Below are 27,590 nucleotides of genomic sequence, written 5' to 3' on the forward strand. Positions count from 1 at the left end.
TTAGTTTTACAATGTTTAAACAAAAGCAAAGCATACACCTGATCTGAACTAATTGATGTCCAATTACAGTTAACTGTTCTGAAATTAGGCAACAGACTAATAATTCTTAATAACAACTTAAAATATTCTCTAGTTCTCCATTCATCAGTACCCATTTTGTGGCTACTCTTCACTGTGTTTACTTGCTACCAGGCCCTTAATTGTTCAAATCCAAATTATTTACCCTTTATTTCCAGTTTCTATTTTCTATCCTGAATTACTTAATCCTATCTATTTTGATGTATCACACGGTTTATTATCCTATCCCAATCACTGGAGAGATTATGCAGTCCAAACTCGTATCTGTAAAGCAGAAATAAAACCTTTCTATTTGATTCCAGGCAGCAACGTGTTTTGATTGCTTGGTCTTTATCTTACAGGACATCATTATTTTTAAAAGTAACTTGCTAAATTACAGCACACTTTTCACATCTCCAGAATTGTCCCGAATTCATACAGTGGTGTTGGGCTGACAGATTTCTATTAATGTTAATTTATTCTCACAGTAGCACAATGGTTAGCAGTGCTGCTTCACAGCGCCAAGAACCCGGCTTTGATTCCCGGCTCGGGTCACTGTCTGTGCGGAGTCTGCACGTTCTCCCCGTGTCTGCATGGGTTTCCTCCGGGTGCTCTGGTTTCCTCCCACAAGTCCTGAAAGACGTGGGGCGAGATTATCGTAAAGGCTGCCGTGGGACAGGGTGTGACCCACGGCAGCCTTCACGCCCACTTCCGAGGCCGATTCTCCCCCCCCGGGTGGGTCTAGGAGCACGGCCCACGGTCGTCAAGGCCGCACAGCAAGCGTCACACCGGCTGACGCGGCCGATGACGTCAGCCGCGCATGCGCAGTTGGTGTCTTTTCCCTCAGCCGCCCCACAAGACGTGGCAGCTTGATTTTGCGGGGCGGCGGAGGGAAAAAAGTGCGGCCGTGGTACTGCCGTGCCAATCGGGCCCCCAGAGGCCCCAAACGGGCATCTGGCGCCCGTTTCACGACGGCAGCGAGCAGGTGTGTTTGCTGCAGTGTTGAAACGGGCGTGAAGGCCCGGCCGCTTGGCCCATCGGTCCTGGAGAATCGCCGCTCGCCGTAAAAAATGGCGAGCGGCGATTCGTGGCGTGGGGGGGGGACGGGAGAATAGCGGGAGGGCGTGAAAAATGTCGGGAGGCCCTCCCGCTATTCTCCCACCCGGCGTGGGGGGCGGAGAATCGCGCCCGTGCTTTTAGGTGAATTGGATATTCTGAATTCTCCCTCCGTGAACCCGAAGAGGCGCTGGAATGTGGCGACTAGGGGATTTTCACAGTAACTTCAATGCAGTGTTAATGTAAGCCTACTTGTGACACGAATAAAGATTATTATGAAGATTATCTCCTGTTTGAAATAAATTTGTGTCTGTAGAATCCACCTAGACGATATTTGTTTTCATTGTTTACTTAGAATTCCTTTAAAAGTCAGTTTTTTGACCCCCAATTTGTTTTCTTTTAAGAATACCAACTTGTATGAATTAAAACAAATTCATCACCTTGAATTTCTTGTAGCCATGCTTGGTGGTGTTTTTTTTTAAAGTCGGATATTCATTGATCAAGGTGATTACATCATATTTCAAAGATTTCCCATAATTGAGCAGTCTGGGATGACAAATTTCTTAAAAATATGTCTTTAGTCTATAGCTTTTACGGTGATATTGAAAATCGGCAAACAAATGCTCAAATTCTCAAAGCTACTGCAAACCTTGTTCCAGTTCAAGAATTTGAGAATTTCCCTGCAGTTCCTTGTAAAATCATTCCAGCCCCACTTGACCTGGAGTCGCATTGAAATTAATAAATAATTCTTGAAAAACACCCAAAGTTTTTGGCCCTTGGCTGCCCAATAACTAGTCACCAGGCTTGTAAGGATGAACACAATTAATTTAATTAATAACAATAACTATAATCAAATATGCAGGAAATATAATAGGTTAAGTATTATCTACTTCCTAACCCCCCCCCCCTTAAGTCACCCTCACCCATCGTATCAAGCACATACACGACCACACACACACACACACACACACACACACACATGACCACACACACACACACACACACACCACAAACACACACGACCACACACACACACACACACACACACACACACACGACCACGCACACATACACACACACGACAAACAAACACAGGAGAAAAGAGGGATGTAAAAATAGTAAGTAAAAAGTATGTGTCTTTGTTTCTGAAGGTTGTCTTCAAGCACCATTTCCTTTAATGTAGACTTTCAGTTTGAAGTTTCTGCTTTCTCTCTGTAATGAATTTTCACTGTAGATCCATTCAGGTCTCTGCAGTTTCAGAAATACATCCGCTATGCAACTTTTCTGGATAAAAGAAAAGAGAGAGAGAGAGCAGCTCCTTTCCTCTCAGTGTTCATACCCGACTATGCTTTCTTTAGTTCTCTAAAAAAAATCATCCGACTCAGGCAATCACCGTCTGTTACCTGGCAGAATACAGCTTTTTGGACAATTCATTGGCCACCAGTGGACCAATTGAACTGAGGCCCTCCAACCTCTCGGGCGCCAAAAAGTCTGAGTTCTGCTATCCGAAGGCGAGCACAGTGTACTCTTTTGTAACTTTTGACATTCCCACTTCCTCTATTCAACTTAAAGATATTTGTCCATTAAGAATCCGTGGATCAAAATGATAACGGCAAAGTTAAATAAATGAGAAATAAAGGAAGCAATAGAAAGGCCGTTACAATATTCAAAGAAAACAAGGGAAATAGGTTAAGATGATAGCTGTTATTCTTTCATCAAAACTGTAATTAAAACTCAAAGAACAAGACAAAATCTCAATAAATTATAAACATTCTAAGTTTAACAATAATCTTTCACAGCCACAGACAGCCTTTGACGTTAAACCAAAGTTAAAGAGAAGTGTAAGGCAATTCCTCTATCATTTCATCACAACTTAACCTTCTCCTCATTTAACCTAATTCAAAATACATATTAAACAAGCAACTTTAATACACCTAACAGTATCAGTTCACAGGGGGTTAACTGATCCAATTTAGTGCCACAGGCACGAGATGCAAGACTCTCAATCAAAGGGGGCAAATAATCTCACAGCCAGAAGGTTACTCAAACACAAGTTTTCATTATCAACTCCGCCTCCAGCTCTGACCTTGTGTTTCAAATGTATATTCAGCATGTAGTAATTCAAACTCTGTCTGGATTGTTAGTTAGCTTTTTCCAATCATGCGTTGTTTGCTTTATTACTGATGGCTCATTGTGATTGGGTTTATTGCCGTGGGTGCAAGTGGGGCTGACAGCTCCTCTGCATACTCACCGCATTTGGATCATCCCAGGGATCATCACTGTCTCCGTAACTACGGGGCTCAGCTACCATGCCGCCCAACAAGCCCCTCGGAGATAACAGTAGTGCTGGTGAATCCATTTCAATTCATACAAGTTGACCGTTAGCCCCAAAGGCTGGTGGTTTGTGCCCACCCAGGGATGCCAAATGTTGCCCTCGGACTGAGGTATCAGCTGACGTGGCAGACAAAAACACTCCCACAAGTAATTTTGTACAACTGACTCTTTATTACTATTTAAAATGCTAGATAAACACTGGACTGCTCTTTATTCTATTGGTTGAAGCACAGATTACTTGTTACAATGGACCACAAGACTCCTGGTTTGGGCTCAGATATTACTGGTTGCAGGGTGAGGTGACTGGTCTTCTTCTGTCTGGGTCCCAAACTCGGCAGTCTTGATGGTTGGTCTCGCAGGCCTCACAGCTGAGGCTGCTAACTTCTCCCTTTTTATCCAATTTCTTCCAGCATCCAGAAAGTTCTTTAGCCATGTACACAGATGACCTGTTACCTGTTTTTCAGTCAATGTGGAATGCCAATTTTCCTTAGTTTCCTGAGAAAGTATAGGCCCTTTTGTACTTAACTAGGCCCCGCCCCCACCCTATCCCTGAAACCCCACTTGGGGGCAATTCAGCAAATCCAATCCACCTAACCTGCACATTTTTGGACTGTGGGAGGAAACCCGAGCACCTGGAGGAAACCCACGCACACAGGGGAGAACGTGCAGACGCCACACAGACAGTGACCCAAGGTCGTAATCGAACCTGGTGCCTGGCGCTGTGAGGCTGCAGTGTGACATTGTGCCGCCCAAGGCTGGATGAGGCAGCAATGCACAGCTTAGATCTTGATGTGCTTGTTGTGGAATTACTTAGCTCTGTCTATTACTTGTTTGGCACACAAGTAGTCCTGTGTTGTGGCTTCATCGGGTTGACATCTCATTTTTAGATATGCCTGGCATGCTGCCCTGCACTTGTCATTGAACCAGGGTTGGTTGGTGGTAATGGTAGAGTGGGGGACATGCTGGGCCATGAGGTTACAGATTGTGGTTGAATACAGTTCTGCTGCAGCTGATGGCACACAGCGCCTCATGGATGCCCAGTCTTGTGTTGCTAGATCTGTTTGAAACCTATCCCATTTTGCACGGTGGAGTGCATCCTCAATGTGAAGACAGGACTTTGTCTCCACAAGGACTGTGCGTTGGTCACTTCTACCGATACTGTCATGGACAGATGCCTCTGCAGCAGGCAGGTTGGTGAGAATGAGGTCAAGTATGTTTTTCCCATTGCACAATATTCAGTAACTCCTCAGATACTGATAAAAGCAAATTACTGCAGAGGCTGGAATCTGAAATAAAAACAGAAAATGCTGGACAGTCTCTGACAGATATTGAAGCAGTCAGTGTCCATATGCAGCAAGACCTGGATAACATTCAGGCTTAGGATGATAAGTGGGAACTAATATTCATGCCACGCAAGTGCCAAACAATAACCATTTCCAAGAAGAGAGAATGAAGCCATCCTCCCATGGCGTTCAATGACCTTCCCATTGATGAATAACCTGTTATCAAAATCCGAGGGGTTAAAATTGACCAGAAATTACACAGGACTAGCTGCATAAATACTGTGGCTAGAAGTGTAGCAGAGGCTGGGAATTCTGTTGTGAGTAACTCACCTCCTGATACCCTGAAATCTGTTCACCACCTTCAAGACACGAATCAGGAATGTGATCAAATACTCTCCACTTGCTTGGATGAGTGCAGCTCCAACAACATTCTCGAAGCTCAACACCATCCAGGACAAAGCAGCCTGCTTGATTGGCACCCCACTAACCATCTTCCATGTTCACTCTCTCCACCACCGATGCTCGGTAACAGTGTGTACCATCTGCAAGATGCACCACAGCAACTCATCAAGACTCCTTTGACAGCTCCCTCCAAACCATGACCTCTACCATATAAGAACAATGGCGCAAAATGCATGGAAACACTTCTTCCACTTGCATGTTCCTCTCCAAGCCACAATTCATCCTGTCGTGGAACTTTATTGCATTTCTTCACTGTCACTGGGTCAAATTCCTGGAATGCTCTCCCTAACAGCACTGCAGGATGTACCTGCAGAGGTTCAAGAAGGTGGCACCCACTACCTCTTCAAGTGGCAATTGGGAATGACCGGTAAATACTGGAATAAACAGAGACCCCACATCTGTGAAATAATAAATTAAATTAGGAAAAAACTGATTTCTGGGATGGCGGTATACTCCTATGAGGAGAGATTGTGGAGACTTGAACTCTAATCTCTTAGAATTTAGAAGAATGAGAGATGATCTCATTGAAACATGGAAAATCCTTCCAGGACTCAACAAGGTAAATGCAGGAAAAATGTTTCTCCTGGTTAGCGTGTCTAGAACCAGGGAACAAAGTCTCAAAATATGGGATTGAGATGAGGAGGAATTCTGTCACTCTCGCGTGTGGTGAACCGTTGCAATCCTCTCCCCACAGGGCTGTGGAGGCTCTGGCATTGACTATATTCAAGAGGAGATTGAAAGAATTTTAGAGAGTAAACACATCAAACGATATGGGGATTGTTTCGGAAATGGAACTGAAGTCAAGAATGAACCATGATCGAGTTAAATAGTGGAGCTGGCTCGAGGGGACAAATGACCTTCTCCTGCTCCTATTTTCCTATATATCATTTTAATGTCGTACAATATCCCAAGGCACTTCGCACAAGTATAATCAATGAAATTGGACACCTAGCCACATTAGGACAGATATAAATGTTGTTGTCTTGTTGCCACTGATTGCATAACTCATACACCTGGGATGCTGACAGCTGAAAACAATATAAATGCAGCTACATTATGGAACAGAAATAGCAAAATATCTCCTTTTATATGTTGGAAATGTTTCTATTGGGCATGGATTTAAAATCACTCATTGCTTTTCTCTAGTGTAAAATTAACAGTGCCTTGGCGTCATTCCAAACTGCATTGGAACTCGCTATAGATCAGCGTGAAATCCAACATGTATGCCTGTATGAGATAGGTAAGTGTTTCATTTCCATGGGTTGAGGTTTATTTGGGGTTTAAAAGTAGCGGTTTTAATTTGAATGAATTAGTACCTGCACAGTGTTTCTCTGCATAAGCTGAAGTGAGGTCATATTATGTGCAATTTATCCAGGGTATGTACTAGCATTTAACTTGCATTTCTGTAGTGCTCATGCCCAGAGAGATTCAATGGCCACTTGCCGTGAGTTTAGTGGAAGGGGAAGGAAAAAAGGAGGAATAATAAAAGGTAAGTGAGTGAGGTCTTTTTTGATTTTAGGTGGCTCAGAAGTGGCATGCCTGGTGATGGAAGTTTGGAATTAAGTCAACCAGCTATGGTTCAAATCAGTAATCTTGTACATTCACCGGGTAGGTCTGCAACCTCTAGTGGTCTGTTATTTATCAGCTTGCCCGGTCACTAATGGAACCTGAGACACGATCTGCCACTACAGGCAGGACGTTTCCTACCCCTTTTCCTATCTTGGACATAATAACACTTCAATGTTTTGTTTCTCCTCCAGACCTGAGAGACTACTAACATACTGGTCTACTCATTTCATTTGCGAGATGTATTTTTAATTCTAATAATCTGGAATTCAGCTTGCTGACCAGATCTTTTTTAGGCCCTTTGTGTTCTTAATGCCATTAGTTTGCTATTCTACCCCCCCCCCCCCCCCCCCCCCCCCCCCCCACCCCCGCTTCTACAAGTCTGCAAAGACGTGCCGTAAGGTGAATTGGATATCGTGAATTCTCCCTCTGTGTACCTGAACAGGCGCCGGAATGTGGCGACTGAAGGATTTTGACATGAACTTCATTGCCGTGTTAACGTAAGTCTACTTGTGACAATTAAGATAAAGATCATTAATTAGCTGGTGTTGATGAGCTGTGCAGTTTTGGTGTCCTTTTGAGGGTGCCAAAGCCTAGGATTTGCGAACGATCACCTATGCACCCGGAGCTTGGCGAAGAGGAACTGACTACATTTTCATTTTGGGCAAACATATTAGTCTGAGGGTGGCCACCATGGAGTTTGATGGAATTCTAGTCTACAGGCAACTAGATGGTTGTAAAAGTTAAAGGAGGGATATTTTGGTTGAAGGAAGTTTACGCTCATCTGAATCATCTCTGCTGTAGCATTGGAGAGAGTGCAAGCAGTCCTGGGCTCAGAGGAGGATACATAGTAGATAGGCACAGGAGGAGGCTTTTTGGCCCTTCAAGCCTGCTCCTCCATTCATCACGATCATGGCTGATCATCCAACTCAATAGCCTAATCCTGCTTTCTCCCCATCGCCTTTGATCCCATTCTCCCCGTGCTATATCCAGCCGCCTCGTGAATATATTCAAAGTTTTAGCAGCAACTACTTCCTGTGGTAATGAATTCCACAGGATCACCACTCTTTGTGTGAAGAAATGTCTCCACATCTCTGTCCAAAATGGTTTACCCTGAATCCTCAGACTGTGACCCCTGGTTCTGGACACACCCATCATTAGTAACATCTTCCCTGCATCTACTCTGTCTAGTCCTGTTAGAATTTTATAAGTCTCTATGAGATCCCCCCGTCATTCTTCTGAAGTCCAGCGAGAACAATCCCAACCTGGTCAATCTCTTCTCATATGACAGTCCCGCCATCCCTGGAATCAGTCTGGTAAACCTTCGCTGCACTCCCTCGAGAGGAAGAACATCTTTCCTCAGAGAAGGAGACCAAAATTGCACACAATACTCCAAGTGTGGTCTCACCAAGGCACTGTTCAATTGCAGCAACGCGTCCCTGCTTCTATATTCAAAACCTCTCGCAATGAAGGCCAACATACCATGAGCCTTCTTTACCGCCTGCTGTACCTGCATGCTTACCTTCAGCGAATGGTGCACATGGACACCCAGGTACCACTGCACACTCCCCTCTCCCAATTTACAACTATTCAGGTAGTAATCTGCCTTCCTGTTTTTGCTTCCAAAATGAATAACCTCACACTTATCCAAATTATACTGCATCTGCCATTGGTTTGCCCACTCGCCCAAGCCGTCCAGATCTTGCTGTACGATCCCTGCATCCTCGTCACAATTCACCCTCCCACTTAATTTGGTATCATCTGCAAACTTTGAGATGTTACATTTTGTTCCCTCTTCTAAATCATTAATACATATTGTGAATATCTGTGGTCCCAGCACCAATCCCTGTGGTACCCCACTGGTTACTGACTGCCAATTTGAAAATTTGCCATTAATCCCTACTCTGATTCAAGCATTTTCCCCACTACTGATGTTAGACTTACTGGTCTATAATTCCCTGCTTTCTTTCTACCTCCCTTTCTGAATATTGGAGTGACATTAGCTTCCCTCCAATCTGCAGTGTCAGTTCAGAGTCTATAGAATCCCGGAAGATGATCACCAATGCATCCACTATTTCCACAGCCACCTCCTTAAGCACTCTGGGATGCAGATTCTCCGGCCCTGGGGATTTATCTGCCTTCAATCCCATCAGTTTTCCCAGCACCATTTATTTACTAATGTTGATCTCCCTCAGTTCTTCCCTCTCACTAAACCTTTCATTCTCCAACATTTCTGGGATCTGATTCGTGTCCTCATTGTGAAGACAGAACCAAAGTATGTATTCAATTGCTCAGCCATTTCTTTGTCCCTTATTATGCATTCCCCTGTTTCTGTCTGTAGGGGGCCTACATTTCTCTTTACCAATCCCTTTCTCTTCACATATCTGTAGAAACTCTTCATGTCAGTCTTTATGTTCCCTGCAAGCTTCCTTTCGTACTGTACTTTCCCTTTCTTAATCAATCCCTTCGTCCCAGTCTAAGATGGCCTGATCTCTAGTTGGTTCCTCCACATATTTGTCAAGAAAACCATCCCGTATACACTTCAGGAATTCCTCCTCTACGGCATTGTGGCTAATTTAATTTGCCCAATCTATGTGAAGATTAAAATCACCCATAATCACCTTGATATTCCCTTGTTACATACATCACTAATTTCTTGTTTAGTGCCATTCCCAACATCACCAGTGCAGTTTGGGGGTCTGTATATGACATCCACTAATGTTTTTCATCCCTTGGTATTTCTCAACTCTACCCATACAGATTCCACATTGTCAGAGCTAATATCCTTTCTCACTATTGTGTTAATTTCCTCTTTAACTGAGAACCCTGGGACATTCAGTTCCCATCCCTGTTCACCCTGCAGCCATGTCTCCGTAATCCCAATTATATCATACCTATTTATATCTATCTGCACGATTAGTTCATCCACTTTATTGCAAATGCTCCGTGCATTAAGGCACAGAGCCTTTAAGTTTGGCTTTTTCACAATGCTTGTCTTGCTCCCAATATTTTTCTCTACTGCCCTGTTTGAATTTTGTCCTTGGTTTCTCCACCTATCACTTTTCTTATTCACTTTTCTACCGTTTGCATTTGTCCTTGCTCCCTTTCTCTGACTCCTTGCGTAGGTTGCCATCCCCCTAGCATATTAGTTTACCCTCCCCAACCACTCTAGCAAATATCCCCCCTAGGACATCAGTTCCAGTCCTGCCCAGGTGTAACCCGTCCAGTTTGTACAGGTCCCACCTCCCCCAGAACCGGTCCTAATGCCTCAGGAATATGAAACCCTCCCCCTGACACCATCTCTTCAGCCACATATTCATCCTGTATATCCTGTCATTTCTACCCTGACTAGCACGTGGCACCGGTAGTAATCCTGAGATCACTACCTTTTGAGGTTCGATTTCTTAACTTCCTTCCTAGCTCACTGTATTCTGCTTTTAGGACCTCATCCCTTTTTTTAACCTATGTCGTTTGTACCGATGTGTACCAGGACCACTGGCCGTTCACCCTCCCCCTTCAGAATGTCCTGTACCTGCTCCGAGACATCCTTGACCCTAGCACCGGGGAGGCAACATACCATCCTGGAGTCTCGTTTGCGGCCACAGAAACGCCTGTCTATTCCCCTTACAATTGAATCCCCTATAACTATTGCACTGTCACACTTATTACTCCTCCCCTCTACAGCAGAACCAACCTTGGTGCCACAAGTTTGGCTGTTGCTGTTTTCCCCTGAGAGGCCATTCCCCTCAACAGTATCCAAAACGGTAGATCTGTTCTGCAGGGGAATGGCCACGGAGATTCCTGCACTACCTACCTCGCTCACTTGCTCTGTCTGGTGGTCACCCATTCCCTTCCCGCCTGCGGAGTCTGAGCCTGCGGTGTGACAACCTCTCTATAAGCGCTATCCACGATACTCTCCGACTTGCGGATGCTCCACAGTGTCTCCAGCCGCCGCTCTGAAATTCGAGCTTCCAGGAGCTGTAACTGGAGACACTTCCTGCACACATGCTGAGGAGTTGGAGGACAAGATCATATTCTAAAAGAATGGACTAGTCAGCCTGTAAAAGGTTTGTGTGTCCTCTGTGATTTACCTCTAAATGTACACCATCAGGACAAAGATGTACCAAAATTACTGTCCGTTACAGCTCACTGAACTCCTTCCTAGCTGTGATTTTTAGTTCAGGCATTCTCATCAGCCCACTGGATGAGAATGGGACCTAAAATGTGGACCGAAGTGAAAAGGGAAAATGTTCTTTTTAAATATCAGCACTGGAGGAGCAGAGTCATACTTGAAAAGAGTACATTGGTTGAAATCTGGTGACTCGCAATTTTGAAGCATTGCATGAAATTAACAATTTTTGGAGAATGGTGCTGGATGGGGGAAATGGGATTGGAATTTGGGAATGGAGTATGACTTTGTTACGTTGCATGGAAGTACATACATACAATAGATGCATCTTTACAATATATTAGTTAGCTTAAAGAGTAAAACCTCAGGTGACATTAAGATACCTGTTATTGACCCAGTTTATGCTTGTTTGTATTTAACTTGAGCTTTGTTCCTGCTTTCAGGTTGGTGTAGCATGATAGAAATGAATTTTAAGGATGCACACAAGTCTTTTGCACGACTTAAAAATGAGTCCAGGTGGTCTCAATGCTATTATGCCTATTTGACTGCAGGTTAGTTCCAATTTGGTACATTTTATTTATTTTCTTAAGGGAAATGCATTCCACAATAATATCCTGTGTTGTAGAGTGATAAATACAGGCTACCGATGGGTTCCATAGTTCAGAATTGAAGATCAGATCAAGGTCTGTTCAGCGACAGGTGTGTTATGAGTTTTAAAGAAGTGAATTTATGCTCTCTCGTTCCTCCCCCCACCCCAGCCCACCACCACCACCAAACCTCCAGAGTCTTTAAATATTTGAGGAAATTGATTATTCGCGAAACTGCGCTGTTATCAGAGAGCAACTCGATCCGTCGAGTGCGGAGAATCACCGGGGGGGGGGGGGGGGGGGGGGGGGGGGGGGGCGCTTTCAACGACCAGCGCCGCGGCGACTGCTCCGGCGTGATTGGCGCGGATTCTCTGGCAGCCAGAGAATCAGCGGCCCAGCGTTGGAGCGGCGTGGTGGGATTTGCGCGCACTCCCGCCGATTCTCCGACCCGGCGCGGGATCAGAGAATCCCAGCCTTCATCTCCTCTTCTCTGCCTCCTTTCCCATATATTATAGTATTATCCACAAATTTTTCTATGTTACACACTGTCCCTGCTTGCAGATCATTTAAATCTATTGTAAACAGTTGAGATCCGAGGATAACGCAGAATTGGCGAGCAGAAACCTATAGCCAAGTTCCGCACACGCAAGTGCGGCCTCAACCGGGACCTGGGATTCATGTCGCATTACATTCATCCTCCACCATCTGGCCTGGGCTTGCAAAATCCTACAAACTGTCCTGGCTTCAGACAATTCACACCTCTTTAACCTGGGGTTACCCCTATCTCTGGATCTGTAAAGACTCAATTACCTGCAAATGCTCGCATTCTAAGCATTGTCTGGTATCTTTGAATTTGTCTATATATATGTTTCTGGAACCCACCTCTTCATTCACCTGAGGAAGGAGCAGTGCTCCAAAAGCTAGTGTTTGAAACAAACATGTTGGACTTTAACTGGCGTTGTAAGACTTCTTACTGTGCTCACCCCAGTCCAACGCCGGCACCTCCACATCTGAACAATTTTGACAGAGTAAAGAAGGGTATTCTGTTTCCACTGGTTAGTATGTCCGTGACTAGAGGGTCACAATTTCAAGATGGTCAGCAAGATGGTGAGACGAGGAGAAACCTCTATACTCAGTTATTGGGGTTTGGAATACTCTGCCTGGGAGAGTGGTGGAGATGGATTCCATAGGAGGTTTCAAAAGAGAGCTGGATATATATTTGAAAGTGATGAAATTAGAGGGCTACGGAGATAGGGCTGGGGAATCGGACTAGCTGGGTAGCTGTCTCGGAAAACGGTGCAGATATGATGGGCCGAATGGCCTCCTTTGTTGCAAATAAAAACAAACTAACAAACAAACTTGGTGAAGCTACAGCACAGAACTACTTGTTTGACAAACAGCATAAGCAGCAAGTGCGATACAGAGCTAAGCCATTCCACAGCCAGCGGATCGGATCTAAGCTCTGCAGTCCTGCCACGTCCAGCTGTGAAAGGTGGTGGACAGTTAAACAATTCACTGGAGGAAGAGACTCCACAAACATCCCAATCCTTGATGGGGAAGTCCAGCACATTTTCAGCCAGAAATGCCAATTGAATGATCCATCTCTGTCTCCTATGGAGGTCTCTAGTATCTTTAACAAATTTGATACCAAGAAGCAGCTGAAGGCACTGGATACTGCAGCAGCTATGGGTCCTGACACTATTCCAACAATAGTACTGGTGACTTGTGTTCCAGAACTTGCTGTGCCTCTTAGCTGTTCCAGTACAACTACAACACTGGCATTTACCTGTAAATGCAGAAAATTGCCCAGGTATGTTTTGCACACAAAAGAAAACCCAAAATAAATCTGGCAATAACCTGCTCACTGACCTGATGTTCAGTTTGGCTTTCACCAAGCATGGACCTCCTGCAATCATATTGACTTCAAATCAGAAAACACTCTTGGTTTCTGATAGCTCTCTGTTACTGGCCCTCTTGTCCTGACAGATTCTCCCTCTACCTCCACGAAACTGCTCCAGACCCAGTCTCCAACAGCCTGGCCGGGATTCTCCCCTACCCGGCGGGGCGGGGGGTCCCGGCGTGGTGGAGTGGCGTGAACCACTCCGGCTTCGGGCCGCCCCAAAGGTGCGGAAGTCTCCGCACCTTTAGGAGCCAAGCCCTAACATTGAGCGGCTAGGCCCGCGCCGCAGTGGTTGATGCTCCGCCGGCTGGCGGGAACGGCCTTTGGCGCCACATGGCGGAGGCGGAAGGAAAAGAGTGCCCCCACAGCACAGGCCCGCCGGCCGATCGGTGGGCCCCGATCGCGGGCCAGGCCACCGTGGGGGCACCCCCCGGGGCCAGAACGCGCCCCCCCCCCCCCCCCCCCCCCCCTCAGGACCCCGGAGCCTGCTCGCGCCGCCTGGTCCTGCCGGTAAGGTAGGTGGTTTGATCCACGCCAGCAGGACCGTCATGACTGCAGCGGGACTTCAGCCCATCGCAGGCCGGAGAATCGCCGGGGGGGGGGGGGGGCGCCCCCGCCGAATCTCCAGTGTGCCGGAGACTTCGGGACGCGGTGGGGGCGGGATTGACGCCGGCCCTTGGCGATTCTCCGATCCGGCGGGGGTCGGAGAATCCCGCCCCCTGTTTCTGTGAGAAACCACCCAGGTAAAATCCCAAATCAAAAAAAAAACTCTCCTGAAATCTAGCCATACAGCACTCACCTGAGATATCCCAGATAGAGATTTATAAGGGGCTGATTTAGCTCACTGGGCTAAATCGCTGGCTTTTAAAGCAGACCAAGCAGGCCAGCAGCACGGTTCGATTCCCGTATCAGCCTCCCCGGACAGGCGCCGGAATGTGGCGACTAGGGGCTTTTCACAGTATCTTCATTGAAGCCTACTCGTGACAATAAGCGATTTTCATTTCATACTGATTATTCTGACCAGTTCTGTGATCGTCTGGGGAATCCACGTTGGCGCCGAAATCAGGGGCGTTGCTGATTTTGCGATGCTCCGTCCCCTCCAAAACAGCGTACGCGTATGGACGGCGTCAGAACGTTACCTGAGGCCCTTCCCCTGATGCTCCGCCCCCGACGGGCCGAGTTCCTGACAGCGTGGGTCTCCCATGCTATTATTTGTCGGGAACTCGGCGTGGTGGCTGTGGACTTAGTCCAGCGCTGCCACAGTCGGGAGGGGTCCGATCCGCGGGCAGGTGTAGCTTCGGCAGTGGCTGGGGGCACTGGTGGGGAGTGGTCTGGTGGTGGCACGCCTGGCCAAAGGGAAGCACTATTTGGCAGGCCGAGTCCGTGCACGGCCAATGCCATGTGCATGCACAGCTGCGGACCCGGCAATTCTCCGGCCATATCGGCAATTAGGGGCTCTACGCTGCGTGTCTGCTAGCCCCCCACGAGACAGGGGATTGATGGCCGTTTTGCACCATTTTTTTGTCTCAGAATTGGAGAATTCAGCCCCGTGTCCACCAAGACTCTTAGAGGGTCAACCCATTGTTTAGTTTGCAATACTTCCCAATATGAACTTATAAACCAAACAAACACCCTTTTTATTTGCAATTAGTTTAGGTCTGCTTCCAGCTTTTCAAACCTTGCATTTAAAAAATTTCAATACTCCACCTAAAATTTATATTCCTAAAGCCGATGAAGCATAACATTGGATATTTGCAACAAGTGAGAGATTAACAACCGTTGAAACTTACTTTACTGTATATTAAACAAACCATTCTGATATGGAAAGAGGTGGCCCACTGTTGCTGGGTCAAACTCCTGCTTCCCTTGGTGGGTGTGCCTACATCACATGAAAGGCAGCTCACCATCACATTTGCGAGGCAATTGGGGGTGGATCATAAACGCTGGTAGCCAGCGTTGCCACATCCCATCAATGAATAAACAAAATGTGGATAGTTAGGGCATGGTCCATCATTTCCGATTGCCTTTTCACATCTGTCTCACTGTTGCTTTACTTGCTGCATTGATGCATATTGAAATTTTGAGTTGATAGAATTACAAAAGTCTTGTTTCATTTTTAATCAAGCATGCCAGGGAGCAACAGGTGAGACTGACGAGGCACAAGACGTATTCATCGAAGTCCAGAAGCTGTTCAGAAGGAAGAATAATCAAATCGAGCAGTTTTCCTTCCGCAAGGTAGGCTGATGGGGTCAGTTTTTTAATTTGCCAAATTGTTGGTGAAATAAACGCCTTTAATAAGATACTGGAATGAAAATTTTAAATTTATATGCATGTCATACTATAGATGGGGCTTTGAAAATTGCAACACCGGTGATGCCATTGAGGGATATTTTCAACAGTCGCAACGCTGCACAGAGTATGTTTCTGTATTTCAATTTTGACAAGACAAGAGAGGAAAAAAACATCAATGAAATGCTTGGAACAAATCCAGCCAATTGTTTTCCTAAAGTGCCTCAAAAGCAATGAAAATTGCACTCACAATTGCCAAAGGAATTGAATAGCACTAATATAATTTGAACATTTAAAAGATAGATTCATGAGGCAGAATGGGACCACGGTTTAAGCCTTGATTTTTTTTTTTTAAAAACAGCATTTCTGACACCACTGCGCTTCCTCGATACTGGACTGAGCATAAATTATAACCTGAGATCTGCCATGGTGGTTTATGTCCACAATCTTCTAACTTGGCTGAGATTAAAAGGGACTTTTTGTTTAGTTTTGATCCCGGTTGGTGTTATAACTGGACGGAGAGATCCCAGATGGAACCTTGGCTCAAAAGACCATAACTTTTACTTTGTTTTTATAAAACGCAGAAGAACTGAGTCAAAGGACCGCTCATTGGTTTTAATAACAAGAACTAAAACTTTAATTAAACATGAAAACTTGAATTATGATGCAATGCTCCTTTACTCCCCACTTAGCTACACACATATACATAGATTTTAAGGTTACCATGGTTACAAAGTATATCTTAATTTGCCAATCACTTTTAAACACACTAGCTGGCTGTGGTCAAATACACACACTCTGCTCTGAACCCAAGTTGGGGTCTGTGAACTTTTGCTCAAAATCTCCCCAGATGATTCATATTATTCTCATAATCTCATCATAATTCAGTGGGCCTCACGGTAGCATGGTGGTTAGCATCAATGCTTCACAGCTCCAGGGTCCCAGGTTCGATTCCCGGCTGGGTCACTGTCTGTGTGGAGTCTGCACATCCTCCCTGTGTGTGCGTGGGTTTCCTCCGGGTGCTCCGGTTTCCTCCCACAGTCCAAAGATGTGCGGGTTAGGTGGATTGGCCATGCTAAATTGCCCGTAGTGTAAGGTTAATGGGGGGATTGTTGGGTTACGGGTATACGGGTTACGTGGGTTTAAAGTAGGGTGATCATTGTTCGGCACAACATCGAGGGCCGAAGGGCCTGTTCTGTGCTGTACTGTTCTATGTTCTATGTTCTATGATTGTCACATGAGAGTTTCCAAACTCAAGTCCCAAAAAAACAAGGTTGAAAATCTTCATTCATAACAATGCTTTCTAGCAGCAGTTTGCATTCCAAAATCCAGTCCAGATTTTCCAAATTACTCTTTCCAGCAAGGCTTCCGCTCTACTTTTAATAAAGAGTTGAGCATCCAGGTTTTACACCGCCTCCTTCTGGATTTCTTTCTCTTTACATTGTACAAAATATTCACAATTGCTTTAACCCTCGATTCCCAGACTCTTTCTCAACTTTTGATTTACCTCTGAACTCTGCTTTCCCACTTTAGCTCTGGTTACTGCAACTGTCTCTTTCACTCAGTAAACATCATTGCTTTTCCCTTGAATTCTCCTCTGAACAGTACTGTATTCAAATTCTGGCTTCTATTCTCTTACCTTCAGGCAACCTAAAACATTCTTTATGTCCCAATTCCCTGGTTATCTGGACTGTATCTGGTTCTTTGGGAAATTTGCCTCTTTGCAGCTCCTTTGCCCTGTCCAGTTTCTCTTGGCAGGGTTGAGAGATGGTCAGTCCCCGATGCCATGTCTCCAACTGCCGATAAATTCAGCTAACAAGGAATCTCACAAGCCTTTTTATCTTAAATGCTCCCAGTTACTAAGCAACAGTCACATGCTTCTGTCAGTTTATTTACTTTTCACGCTGTGATCCTCTCTAAGCACAATAAAAGCACAGTTTGAATTGAGCAAACTCCTACACATATACCCTTTGTCCAGCATAAATCGAACTATAGGTTTGCCCTTCCTTCCACTGTACCTTGTTTCTAATGTTTCCCAATAGAAATATAAATCTCTTATAACTACCTTTGTTTTCCTAACAAACTTACAAGCTGGTGGATTTGATTTGCTAATACCAAGTTTGATTTCTGGTTTGAAATTTTGGTGGTAATATCTGGAATATAAACATTTACTTTGTTGGATTTGCCTTTTAAATATTTTCAAATCATTTGTAACAATTAGATTTTATAACTTTTATGACTTACTCATTTTATAAATATTTTCCTTGTAAGTAAGATGATCTAATAATAATAACTGGGCCGGCCTCCCGGCGGGGTTTGAAGGAACGGACGCTGGGGCATACATAGTGGGCATGTTCGAGAAGCTGCTGGGGGATTGTGCATTCTCCCGACCCTTGGAGGACGACAGGGCTCACACAGCGCTCGCGAGGAAACCGCGAATAGGAGACTCCCCGAGGGTAATGGTGGTGAGATTCCATAGGTATTTGGATAAGGAGAGTATTTTACAGTGGGCCAAGCAGACACTGAGCTGTAAATGGGACAACAGTATCCTGTGGATATATCAGGACCTGAGTGTGGAGATGGCCAGGAGAAGAGCAGGGTTCAACCAGATAAGGTCGACCCTTTTTAAGAAAAAGGTGAAGTTCGGACTGCTGTATCCGGCCCGTCTCTGGGTCACGTACGAGGAGCAACATTTTTATTTCGAGTCGCCTGAAGAAGCGCTGGACTTCGCAAAAAGGAAAGGACTGGTGGCAGACTGAGAACTTTGATTTGCTGCAACGTTCATGTTTAAAATAGTTTTTCGTTTTGCGCACGTTATTTGTAATGCCTTCTGTGTTGATTTGGGGTCAGTTGCAGAGCTGAGTGAGTAAGTTTACATTTGCACTGTTGGGGGATGTAGGTGTGTTTGTCTAGATGCCGGTTCTTTTGCTTGATCTTTTCTTGTTTCGCGGGGTTTTTTTTCTCTGTCGGGCAATTGTGTTGGCAGGTATGCAGAGACCCCCAGTGGCTGGGCTTTTAAGGGAACGGCGGAGGCTGCAGGCGGAGTTCGGCTTGTTAACCACAGGGAGCGCGGTAGAGCAGCTGAGAAAGGCGAGGGGGGCAATTTAGGAGCATGGAGAGAAGGCCAGCAGAATGCTTACTCAGCAGCTCGGAAAGAGGGAGGCAGCCAGGGAGATAGGGAAAGTAAAGGATGGAGACGGGAACCTGGTTGGAGATTCAGCAGGGGTGAATAAGGCGTTTAGGGATTTCTACAGTAGGCTGTATAGGTCGTAACCCTCTATGGGGCCGGAGGGGATGAGGCACTTCCTAGGGGGGCTGAATTTCCCGAAGGTGGACGGGGAGCTAGTAGAAAGGCTGGGGGCCCCGATCGGGATCGAAGAGATGGCGGAGGGGCTGAAGGCCATTAAAGCCCCGGGGCGGACGGGTACCCAGTCCTATAAACAGTTTGCTGGGATATTGGGGCTGCTGTTGTTGAGGATGTTCAATGAGGCAAGGGAGAGAGGGGTGCTTCCCCCGACGATGTCACAGGCCATGATTTCGCTGATCCTGAAGCGGGACAAGGACCCGGTGCTGTGTGGGTCCGACAGGCCGATATCCCTATTGAATGTGAACGCCAAATTGCTGGCCAAAACTTTGTCCTCTCGGATTGAGGATTGTGTTCGGGACGTTATTGTGGAGGACCTGATGGGGTTTGTTAAGGGAAGGCAGTTGGTGGCCACTGTAAGAAGGCTGTTAAACGTGATCATGATGCCCCCGGAAGGTAGGGAGGTGGAGGGAGTGGTCGCAATGGACGCAGAGAAGGCCTTTGATCAGTAGAATGGGGATATCTGTGGGAGGTACTGGGACGTTTCGGATTTGGGCGGGGCTTTATTGACTGGGTCAGGTTGCTGTATCAGGCTCCTGTGGCGAGCGTACGGACGAATAGGATAACATCGGACTGTAGAGCCGCTGGCAATTGCACTGAGAGCTTCAAGGGGCTGGAAGAGGCTGGTCTCGGGGGGGGGGGGGGGGGGGGGGGGGAGTGGAACACACAGCCTCACTTTACGCAGATGACCTGCTCCTGTATGTATCGGACCCAGCAGAGGGGATGGACGAAATCATGAGGTTTCTGGGGGAATTTTGCCGATTTTCGGGGTATAAAGTAAATATGGGGAAAAGTGAGATGTTTGCGGTCCAGGCGAGGGGACAGGAGAGGCGACTGGGAGAACTGCCGTTTAGAGTGGTAGGGGAAAGCTTTCGGTATCTGAGCATCCAAGTGCGCGGGAATGGGAACGGCTGCACAAGCTAAATCTGGCCCGACTGGTAGACCAAATGAAGGACGATTTCTAATAGTGGTTAGCACAATTGCTTCACAGCTCCAGGGTCCCAGGTTCGATTCCTGGCTTGGTTCACTGTCTGTGCGGAGTCTGCATGTTCTCCCTGTCTGTGTGGGTTTCCTCCGGGTGCTCCGGTTTCCTCCCACAGTCCAAAGATGTGCAGGTTAGGTGGATTGGCTATGCTAACTTGGCCGTAGTGTTCAAAATTGCCCTTAGTGTTGGGTGGGGTTACTGGGTTATGGGGATAGGGTGGAGATGTGGGCTTGGGTAGGGTACTCTTTCAAAGAGCCGGTGCAGACTCGATGGGCTGAATGGCCTCCTTCTGCACTGTAAATTCTATGATTCATGTGGGACGTGCTCCCGTTGTCACTAGCTGGGAGGATGCAGACGGTGAAGATCACGGTCCTCCTGAGATTCCTGTTTGTGTTTCAGTGTCTCCCCATCTTATTCCGCGGCCCTTTATTAAATGGGTCAACAAAGTGATCACTGGCTTTGTATGGGCGGGCAAGACCCCGCGAGTAAAGAGCTGCCAAACTTCAGTAACTCCTATTGGGCTGCGAATATAGACATGATCAGGAAGTGGGTGGTGGGGGGAGGGTCGGTGTTGTCATAATATACACACAAGTATATGATGGTGCACAGACAGACATTGATTGACACACAGGATGACCAATGAACACACAGAACACAGCAGCCAATCACTAGACAGGACACGGCCACTATAAAGCCAGAGGGCACTTGTTTTCCCGCTCTCTTGGGATGCAGCCTCTGAGACAGTCAGAGCCCGTGAGCGACAACTCGAGCATCCACCATGTGGTAATAAAATAGTCTAGTCAGGTTAGCCTTAGGTCTCCAGTCAACTCAGCATAGTGTCAACCCACAGTTAAAGTATGTTTAATAGTTAACAGTTCAATAAAATAGAGTTGCATTTCTCCGAGTGTTGGAAGCCTGTCTCTCTCACTGCTATGGTAAACGCAGTCCTCGCAGACCCAGCATACCCAACACATCATGGTACCAGTGCGTGATGTTAGAGTTTGACGGACCTACCTTGAGATAATCTGCCTTTGACCAGCGATCAGCCATCCGGTAACATGGGCAGCGTCCACCCTCCCCCGCCGCTCCGCATCGCCGGCAACCTCGGTGCAAACTGGAAGATTTTTAAGCAGAAGTGTCAGCTGTATCTTGAAGCCACTGACTTCGAAGCCACATCGGATGCCAGAAAGATTGCTCTCTTCCTCTCTACAGCCGGGGACCATGCTATCCACATTTTTAACTCCCTCACCTTTGCTGAAGGTGAGGACAAGACCAGGTTCAAAACAGTCCTGCTGAAGTTTGATAGCCACTGTGACATCGAAGTCAACGAGAGCTTTGAACACTGTGTGTTCCAGCAGAGGCTTCAGAGTAAGGATGAACCTTTTTAGTCCTTTTTAACCCATCTCCATATCCTCGCGCAATCCTTAACTACGGCTCCACTTCCGACTCCATGATCCGCGACCAGATCGTTTTCGGGGTCCACTCCGACCCCCTTCGCCAGCAGCTCCTTAAAGTGAAGCAGCTTACCCTCGCCATCAAGACCTGCGGCCTACATGAGCACGCTACTAACTGGTACTCCCATATCAAGGCGGCAGAGACGGCGCGGCAAGGCCCCCACGATGCGGAGCGGGTGCAGGCCGTAAAACAGTTCCAGGGCCTGAGTCTGGATGAGGGCAGCCATTTTGCGCGCTTTTCCCGGACTCCTGCGCATGCGCGCAACGACCGAGGGGACAACAAGGCCGATGGCGCACGGAGCGTCCTGATGTCGGCACCATGATGTGCAACAACTGTGGCTCCTCCCACTTAAAGCGGCAATATCCCGCAAAATCTTGACGCTGTCTCCAGTGTGGCGAGCTTGGCCACTACGCAGCCCTGTGCAGATCTGCTCAACTGCCCACCACACATCGATCCCAGCAGCAGCGCAGGAACGTCCGGTCAGTGCAGCAACACATTGCAGACTCCGACTCCGACATGGTTCCAGATCCCGACATCGAGGATCTCACATCCCCATTCCGGGTGGGCATCATCACCAAGCATACGATGCTTTCCTCAAAAAAGGCTAAACCACTCCCAGTAATGAGCATTGATCCGGACGACGAGTGGTGTGCCACCCTTATGGTCAACAAATCTCGCATACGCTTCAGGCTGGACACCGGCGCTTCAGCGAACCTCATTTCACAGTCTGACCTGGATACCATCCACGTCAAGCCGAACATTCTTCCATCGGCCTGCCAGCTTCTCGACTACAATGGCAATGCCATTGCTGCCAGCGGCTAATGCCAGCTTGTGGTATTGCATCGTTCTTTAAGAGCCACCCTGCGTTTCGAAATTGTAGGGTCCAACAAAGCTTCCTTGCTCGGTGCTCAGGCCTGCAAGATCCTGAATCTCATACAGCGGGTTCACTCCATCTCGCCCGCTGAGGCATCAGCCTCGCCAGATGTGAACTTCCAAATCCAATTAAATGACATCATAGCACGATACCACAGCGTCTTCGAGGGTATGGGCACATTCCCCTACACATACAAGATTCTTCTAAAACCAAATGCCACACCTGTGGTTCATGCACCCCGTCGGGTGCCGGTGCCCCTTAAGGACCGCGTCAAGCAGCAGCTGCAAGACCTCCAGGACCAGGACGTCATTTCTAAGGTCACGGAACCCACGGACTAGGTTAACTTCATTGTTTGTGTCAAAAAACCATCAGAGGAACTGCGCATTTGTACCGACTCCAAGGATTTGAACCGTAACATCATGAGGGAACACTACCCTATCCCTAAGCGTGAAGAGCTCACCAGTGAAATGGCTCACGCCAAGTTTTTCACGAAGCTGGATGCCTCCAAGGGGTTTTGGCAGATACAACTGGACGTATCCAGTCGAAAGCTCTGCACATTTAACACCCCGTTTGGCTGGTATTGTTACAACCGGATGCCCTTTGGCATCATCTCCGCCTCTGAGGTGTTCCACCGAATAATGGAGCAAATGATGGAGGGCATCGAGGAGATGCGAGTGTACGTTGATGACATCATTGTCTGGTCCACGACTCTGCAGGAACACATCGATCGCCTCAAGCGAGTGGTCCAGAGGATCCACGAGCATGGCCTCTGACTCAACAAAGCCAAATGCTCGTTCGGTCAAGCAGAAATAAAGTTCCTCGGCGACCACATTTCGCAGTTCGGTGTGCAGCCAGATGCAGATAAGGTGTCGGTGATCAATGCTATGAAGACACCGGAGGACAAGAAGGCGGTCCTCCGCTTCCTGGGGATGGTCAACTTCCTTGGGAAGTTCATCATTGGTAACATTTTCCCCGCATCTACTCTGTCTAGTCCAGTTAGAATTTTATAAGTCTCTATGAGATCACCCCTCATTCTTCTGAACTCCAGCGGGAACAATCCCAACCTAGTCAATCTCTCCTCATTTGACAGTCCCGCGAGCACTCCCTCGAGAGCAAGAACATCCTTCCTCCGAGAAGAAGACCAAAACTGCACACAATAGTCCAAGTGTGGCCTCACCAAGGCCGTGTACAATTGCAGCAACACATCCCTGCTTCCATACTTGAAACCTCTCGCAATGAAGGCCAACATACCATCTTTACCGCCTGCGCAACCTGCATGCTTACCTTCAGCAAATGGTGCACGAGGACACCCAGGTCCCGCTGCGCACACCCCTCTCCCAATTTACAACCATTCAGGTAGTAATCTGCCTTTCTGTTTTTGCTTCCAAAATGAATAACCTCACACTTATCCAAAGATTGAGAGGATGGGGGATATGTTTATAGAGGGGAGCTTTCCTAGCTTGAGGGAGCTGGAGGAGAAATTTGGATTGGTGAGGGGAAACTAATTTAGGTACCTGCAGGTGCGGGACTTCCTACGTAGGCAGGTCTCAACCTTCCCACTCCTACCACCAGGGGGGTACAGGACAGGGTAGTTTCCAGAGTGTGGGTGGGTGAAGGGAAGGTCTCTGACATATATAACTTAGGGCTTGGATTAGTACCTGGGAATATAATGTTATTGGTATTACTGAGACGTGGTTGAGGGAAGGGCAAGATTGGCAACTAAATATCCCAGGGTATAGATGCTTCAGGAGGGATAGAGAGGGAGGTAAAAGGAGTGGAGGAGTTGCATTACTGGTCAGAGATGATATCACAGCTGTGATTAAGGAGGACACTATGGAGGATTTGAGTACTGAGACAATATGGGTAGAGCTAAGAAATAGGAAGGGTGTAGTAACATTGTTGGGACTTTACTACAGGCCTCCCAAAAGCGAGTGTGAAGTAGAGGTACAAATATGTAGACAGATGATAGAAAAATGTAGGAGCTATAGGGTGGTCGTGATGGGAGATTTTAACTTCCCCGACATTGAATAGGACTCGTGTAGTGTTGCAGGTGTAAATGGAGCAGAATTTGGAACATCCAGGAGAGTTTTTTAGAGCAGTACGTAAATAGTCCAACTTGGGAAGGGGCCATACTGGACCTGGTATTGGGGAATGATCTCGGCCAGGCGGTTGAAGTTTCAGTCGGTGATTACTTTGGGAATAGCGATCACAATTCCGTAAGTTTTTTTCTTTTTTTTAAAAAAAAGTATTTTTATTAAGGTTTTGCAGAATTTTTCATCATAGAACAGCAGTAACCATAATAACGAAACAAACTAGAGTGAACATCAACCTGGTGCAAAAAGAGAATATATTTCCGTAAGTTTTAGAATACTCATGGACAAAGACACGCGTGGTCCTGAAGGAAGAGTGTTAAATTGGGGAAAGGCCAAGTATAACAAAATTTGGCAGGAGCTAGGGAATGTGGATTGGGAGCAACTGTTTAAGGGTAAATCCACATTTGAAATGTGGGCGTCTTTTAAGGAAAGGTTGATTAGAGTGCAGGACAGACATGTCCCTGTGAAAATGAGGGCGAGAAATGGCAAGATTAGGAAAACGTGGTTGACGGGTGGAATTATGAGACTTGCTAAAATGAAAAAGGAAGCATACATAAGATCTAGGCGACTTAAAATTGATGAAGGTTTGGAGGAATATCGGGAAAGTAGGACAAATCTCAAACGCGCAATAAAGAGGGCTAAAAGGGGTCATGAAATATCGTTGGCTAACAGGGTTAAGGAAAATCCCAAAGCCTTTTATTCGTATATAAGGAGCAAGAGGGTAACTAGAGAAAGGATTAGCCCACTCAAAGGCAAAAGAGGGAATTTATGCGTGGACTCAGAGGAAATGGGTGAGATTCTTAATGAGTACTTTGCGTCGGTATTCACCAAGGAGAGGGACATGAAAATGAAATGAAAATCGCTTATTGTCACAAGTAGGCTTCAAATGAAGTTACTGTGAAAAGCCTCCTAGTCGCCACATTCCGGCACCTGTTCGGGGAGGATGGTTCGGGAATTGAACCGTGATGCTGGCTTGCCTTGGTCTGCTTTAAAAGCCAGCGATTTAGCCCAGTGTGCTAACGGATATTGAGGTTAGGGATGGATGTTTAAATACTCTAGGTTAAGTCGGCAGAAGGAAGGGGGAAGTTTTGGGTATTCTAAAGGCATTAAGGTGGACAAGTTCACAGGTCCGGATGGGATCTATCCCAGGTTACTGAGGGAAGCGAGGGACGAAATAGCTGGGGCCTTAACAGATATCTTTGCAGCATCCTTGAGCACGGGTGAGGTACCGGAGGACTGGAGAATTGCTAATGTTGTCCCTTTGTTTAAGAAGGGTAGCAGGGATAATCCAGGGAATTATAGACCTGTGAGCTTGATGTCAGTGGTAGGCAAACTGTTGGAGCAGATACTGAGGGATAGGATCTATTCACATTTGGAAGAAAATAGACTTATCAGTGATAGGCAGCATGGTTTTGTGCAGGGAAGGTCATGTCTCACAAACCTAATAGAATTCTTTGAGGAAGTGACAAAGTTAATTGATGAGAGAAGGGCTGTAGATGTCATATACATGGACTTCAGTAAGGTGTTTGATAATGTTTCCCATGGCAGGTTGTTGGAAAAAGTGAAGTCGCATGGGGTTCAGGGTGTACTAGCTAGATGGATAAAGAACTGGCTGGGCAACAGGAGAGAGAGAGTAGTGGTGGAAGGGAGTGTCTCAAAATGGAGAAGGGTGCCTAGTGGTGTTTCACAGGGATCCGTGGTCGGACCACTGTTGTTAGTGATATACATAAATGATCTGGACGAAGGTATATGTGGTCTGATTAGCAAATTTGCAGATGATAGTAAGACTGATGGAGTTGCAGATAGCGAGGGGGACTGTCGGAGAATACAGCAAAATATAGATAGATTGGAGAGTTGGGCAGAGAAATGGCAGATGGAGTTCAATCCAGGCAAATGCGAGGTGATGCATTTTGGAAGATCAAATTCAATGGAAGAGTCCTGGGGAAAACTGATGTACAGAGTGATCTGGGAGTTCAGGTCCATTGTACCCTGAAGGTGGCAACGCAGGTTGATAAGAGTGGTCAAGAAGGCATACAGCATGCTTGCCTTCATTGGACGGGATTTTGAGTACAAGAGTCGGCAGGTCATGTTACAGTTGTATAGGACTTTGGTTTGGCCACATTTGGAATACCGTGTGCAGTTCTGGTCGCCACATTACCAGAAGGATGTGGATGCTTTAGAGAGGGTGCAGAGGTTCACCAGGATGTTGCCTGGTATGGAGGGTGCTAGCTATGAAGAAAGGTTGAGTAGATTAGGATTGTTTTCGTTGGAAAGACAGAGGTTGAGGGGGGACCTGTTGAGGTCTACAAAATTATGAGAGGTTTGGACAGGGTGGATAGCAACAAGCTTTTTCCAAGAGTGGGGGTGACAATTACAAGGGGTCATGATTTCAAGGTGAGAGGGGGAAAGTTTAAGAGAGATGTGCGTGGAACGTTTTTTACGCAGAGGGTGGTGGGTGCCTGGAACGCTTTGCCAGCGGAGGTGGTAGAGGTGAGCACGATAGCATCATTTAAGATGCATTTAGAGAGATGCATCTAGACATGAACGGGCGGGGAACAAAGGGAAGTAGATCCTTGGAAAATAGGTGACAGGTCTAGATAAAGGATCTGGATCGGCGCTGGCTGGGAGGGCCGAAGCGCCTGTTCCTGTGCTGTAATTTTCTTTCTTCTATATATAAGGAACTCATGGGGTCAGAGGATACGTAGACTGAGGAGCTGAAGCGTAAGTGGGAGGAGGAGAGATAGAGGATGGTCTCTGGGCGGATGCGTTGAGTAGAGTCAACGCGTCCACAACATGCGCCAGGCTCAGCCTGATACAATTCAAGGTCGTTCACCGGGCTCACATGACAGTGGCCCGGATGAGCAGGTTCTTTGGGGTAGATAGGCGTGCAAATGTGCGGGAGGACCAGCGAACCATGGCCACATGTTATGGACATGTCCAAAGCTTAGGGGATTCTGGCAGGGGTTTGCAGATGTCATGTCCACGGTGTTAAAAACAAGGGTCCAGAGGTGGCGATTTTCAGCGTGTCGGAAGGCCCGGGAATCCAGGAGGAGAAAGAGGCAGACGTTCTGGCCTTTGCTTCCCGGGGTGCCCAGAGACGGATACTATTAGCTTGGAGGGACTCAAAGCCCCGAAGTCGGAGACCTGGCTATCGGA

At 46.8% G+C, this 27,590-nt stretch overlaps 1 protein-coding gene across 1 annotated transcript in view; it reads left to right on the top strand.

The window, feature by feature from the left end:
* The window catches only part of ttc39c (tetratricopeptide repeat domain 39C), a 143,388-nt gene that overhangs the window by 90,059 nt on the left and 25,739 nt on the right, over window positions 1-27,590 (top strand). The window contains exons 7-9 of the mRNA XM_038808550.1: window positions 6,339-6,432; window positions 11,331-11,438; window positions 15,500-15,609. Of these exons, the coding sequence (XP_038664478.1) occupies window positions 6,339-6,432; window positions 11,331-11,438; window positions 15,500-15,609 (312 nt within the window). The remainder of the gene's footprint in view (window positions 1-6,338; window positions 6,433-11,330; window positions 11,439-15,499; window positions 15,610-27,590) is intronic.

The sequence above is a fragment of the Scyliorhinus canicula genome, chromosome 10 (assembly GCF_902713615.1).
Source record: "Scyliorhinus canicula chromosome 10, sScyCan1.1, whole genome shotgun sequence".
Taxonomy (NCBI): domain Eukaryota; kingdom Metazoa; phylum Chordata; class Chondrichthyes; order Carcharhiniformes; family Scyliorhinidae; genus Scyliorhinus; species Scyliorhinus canicula.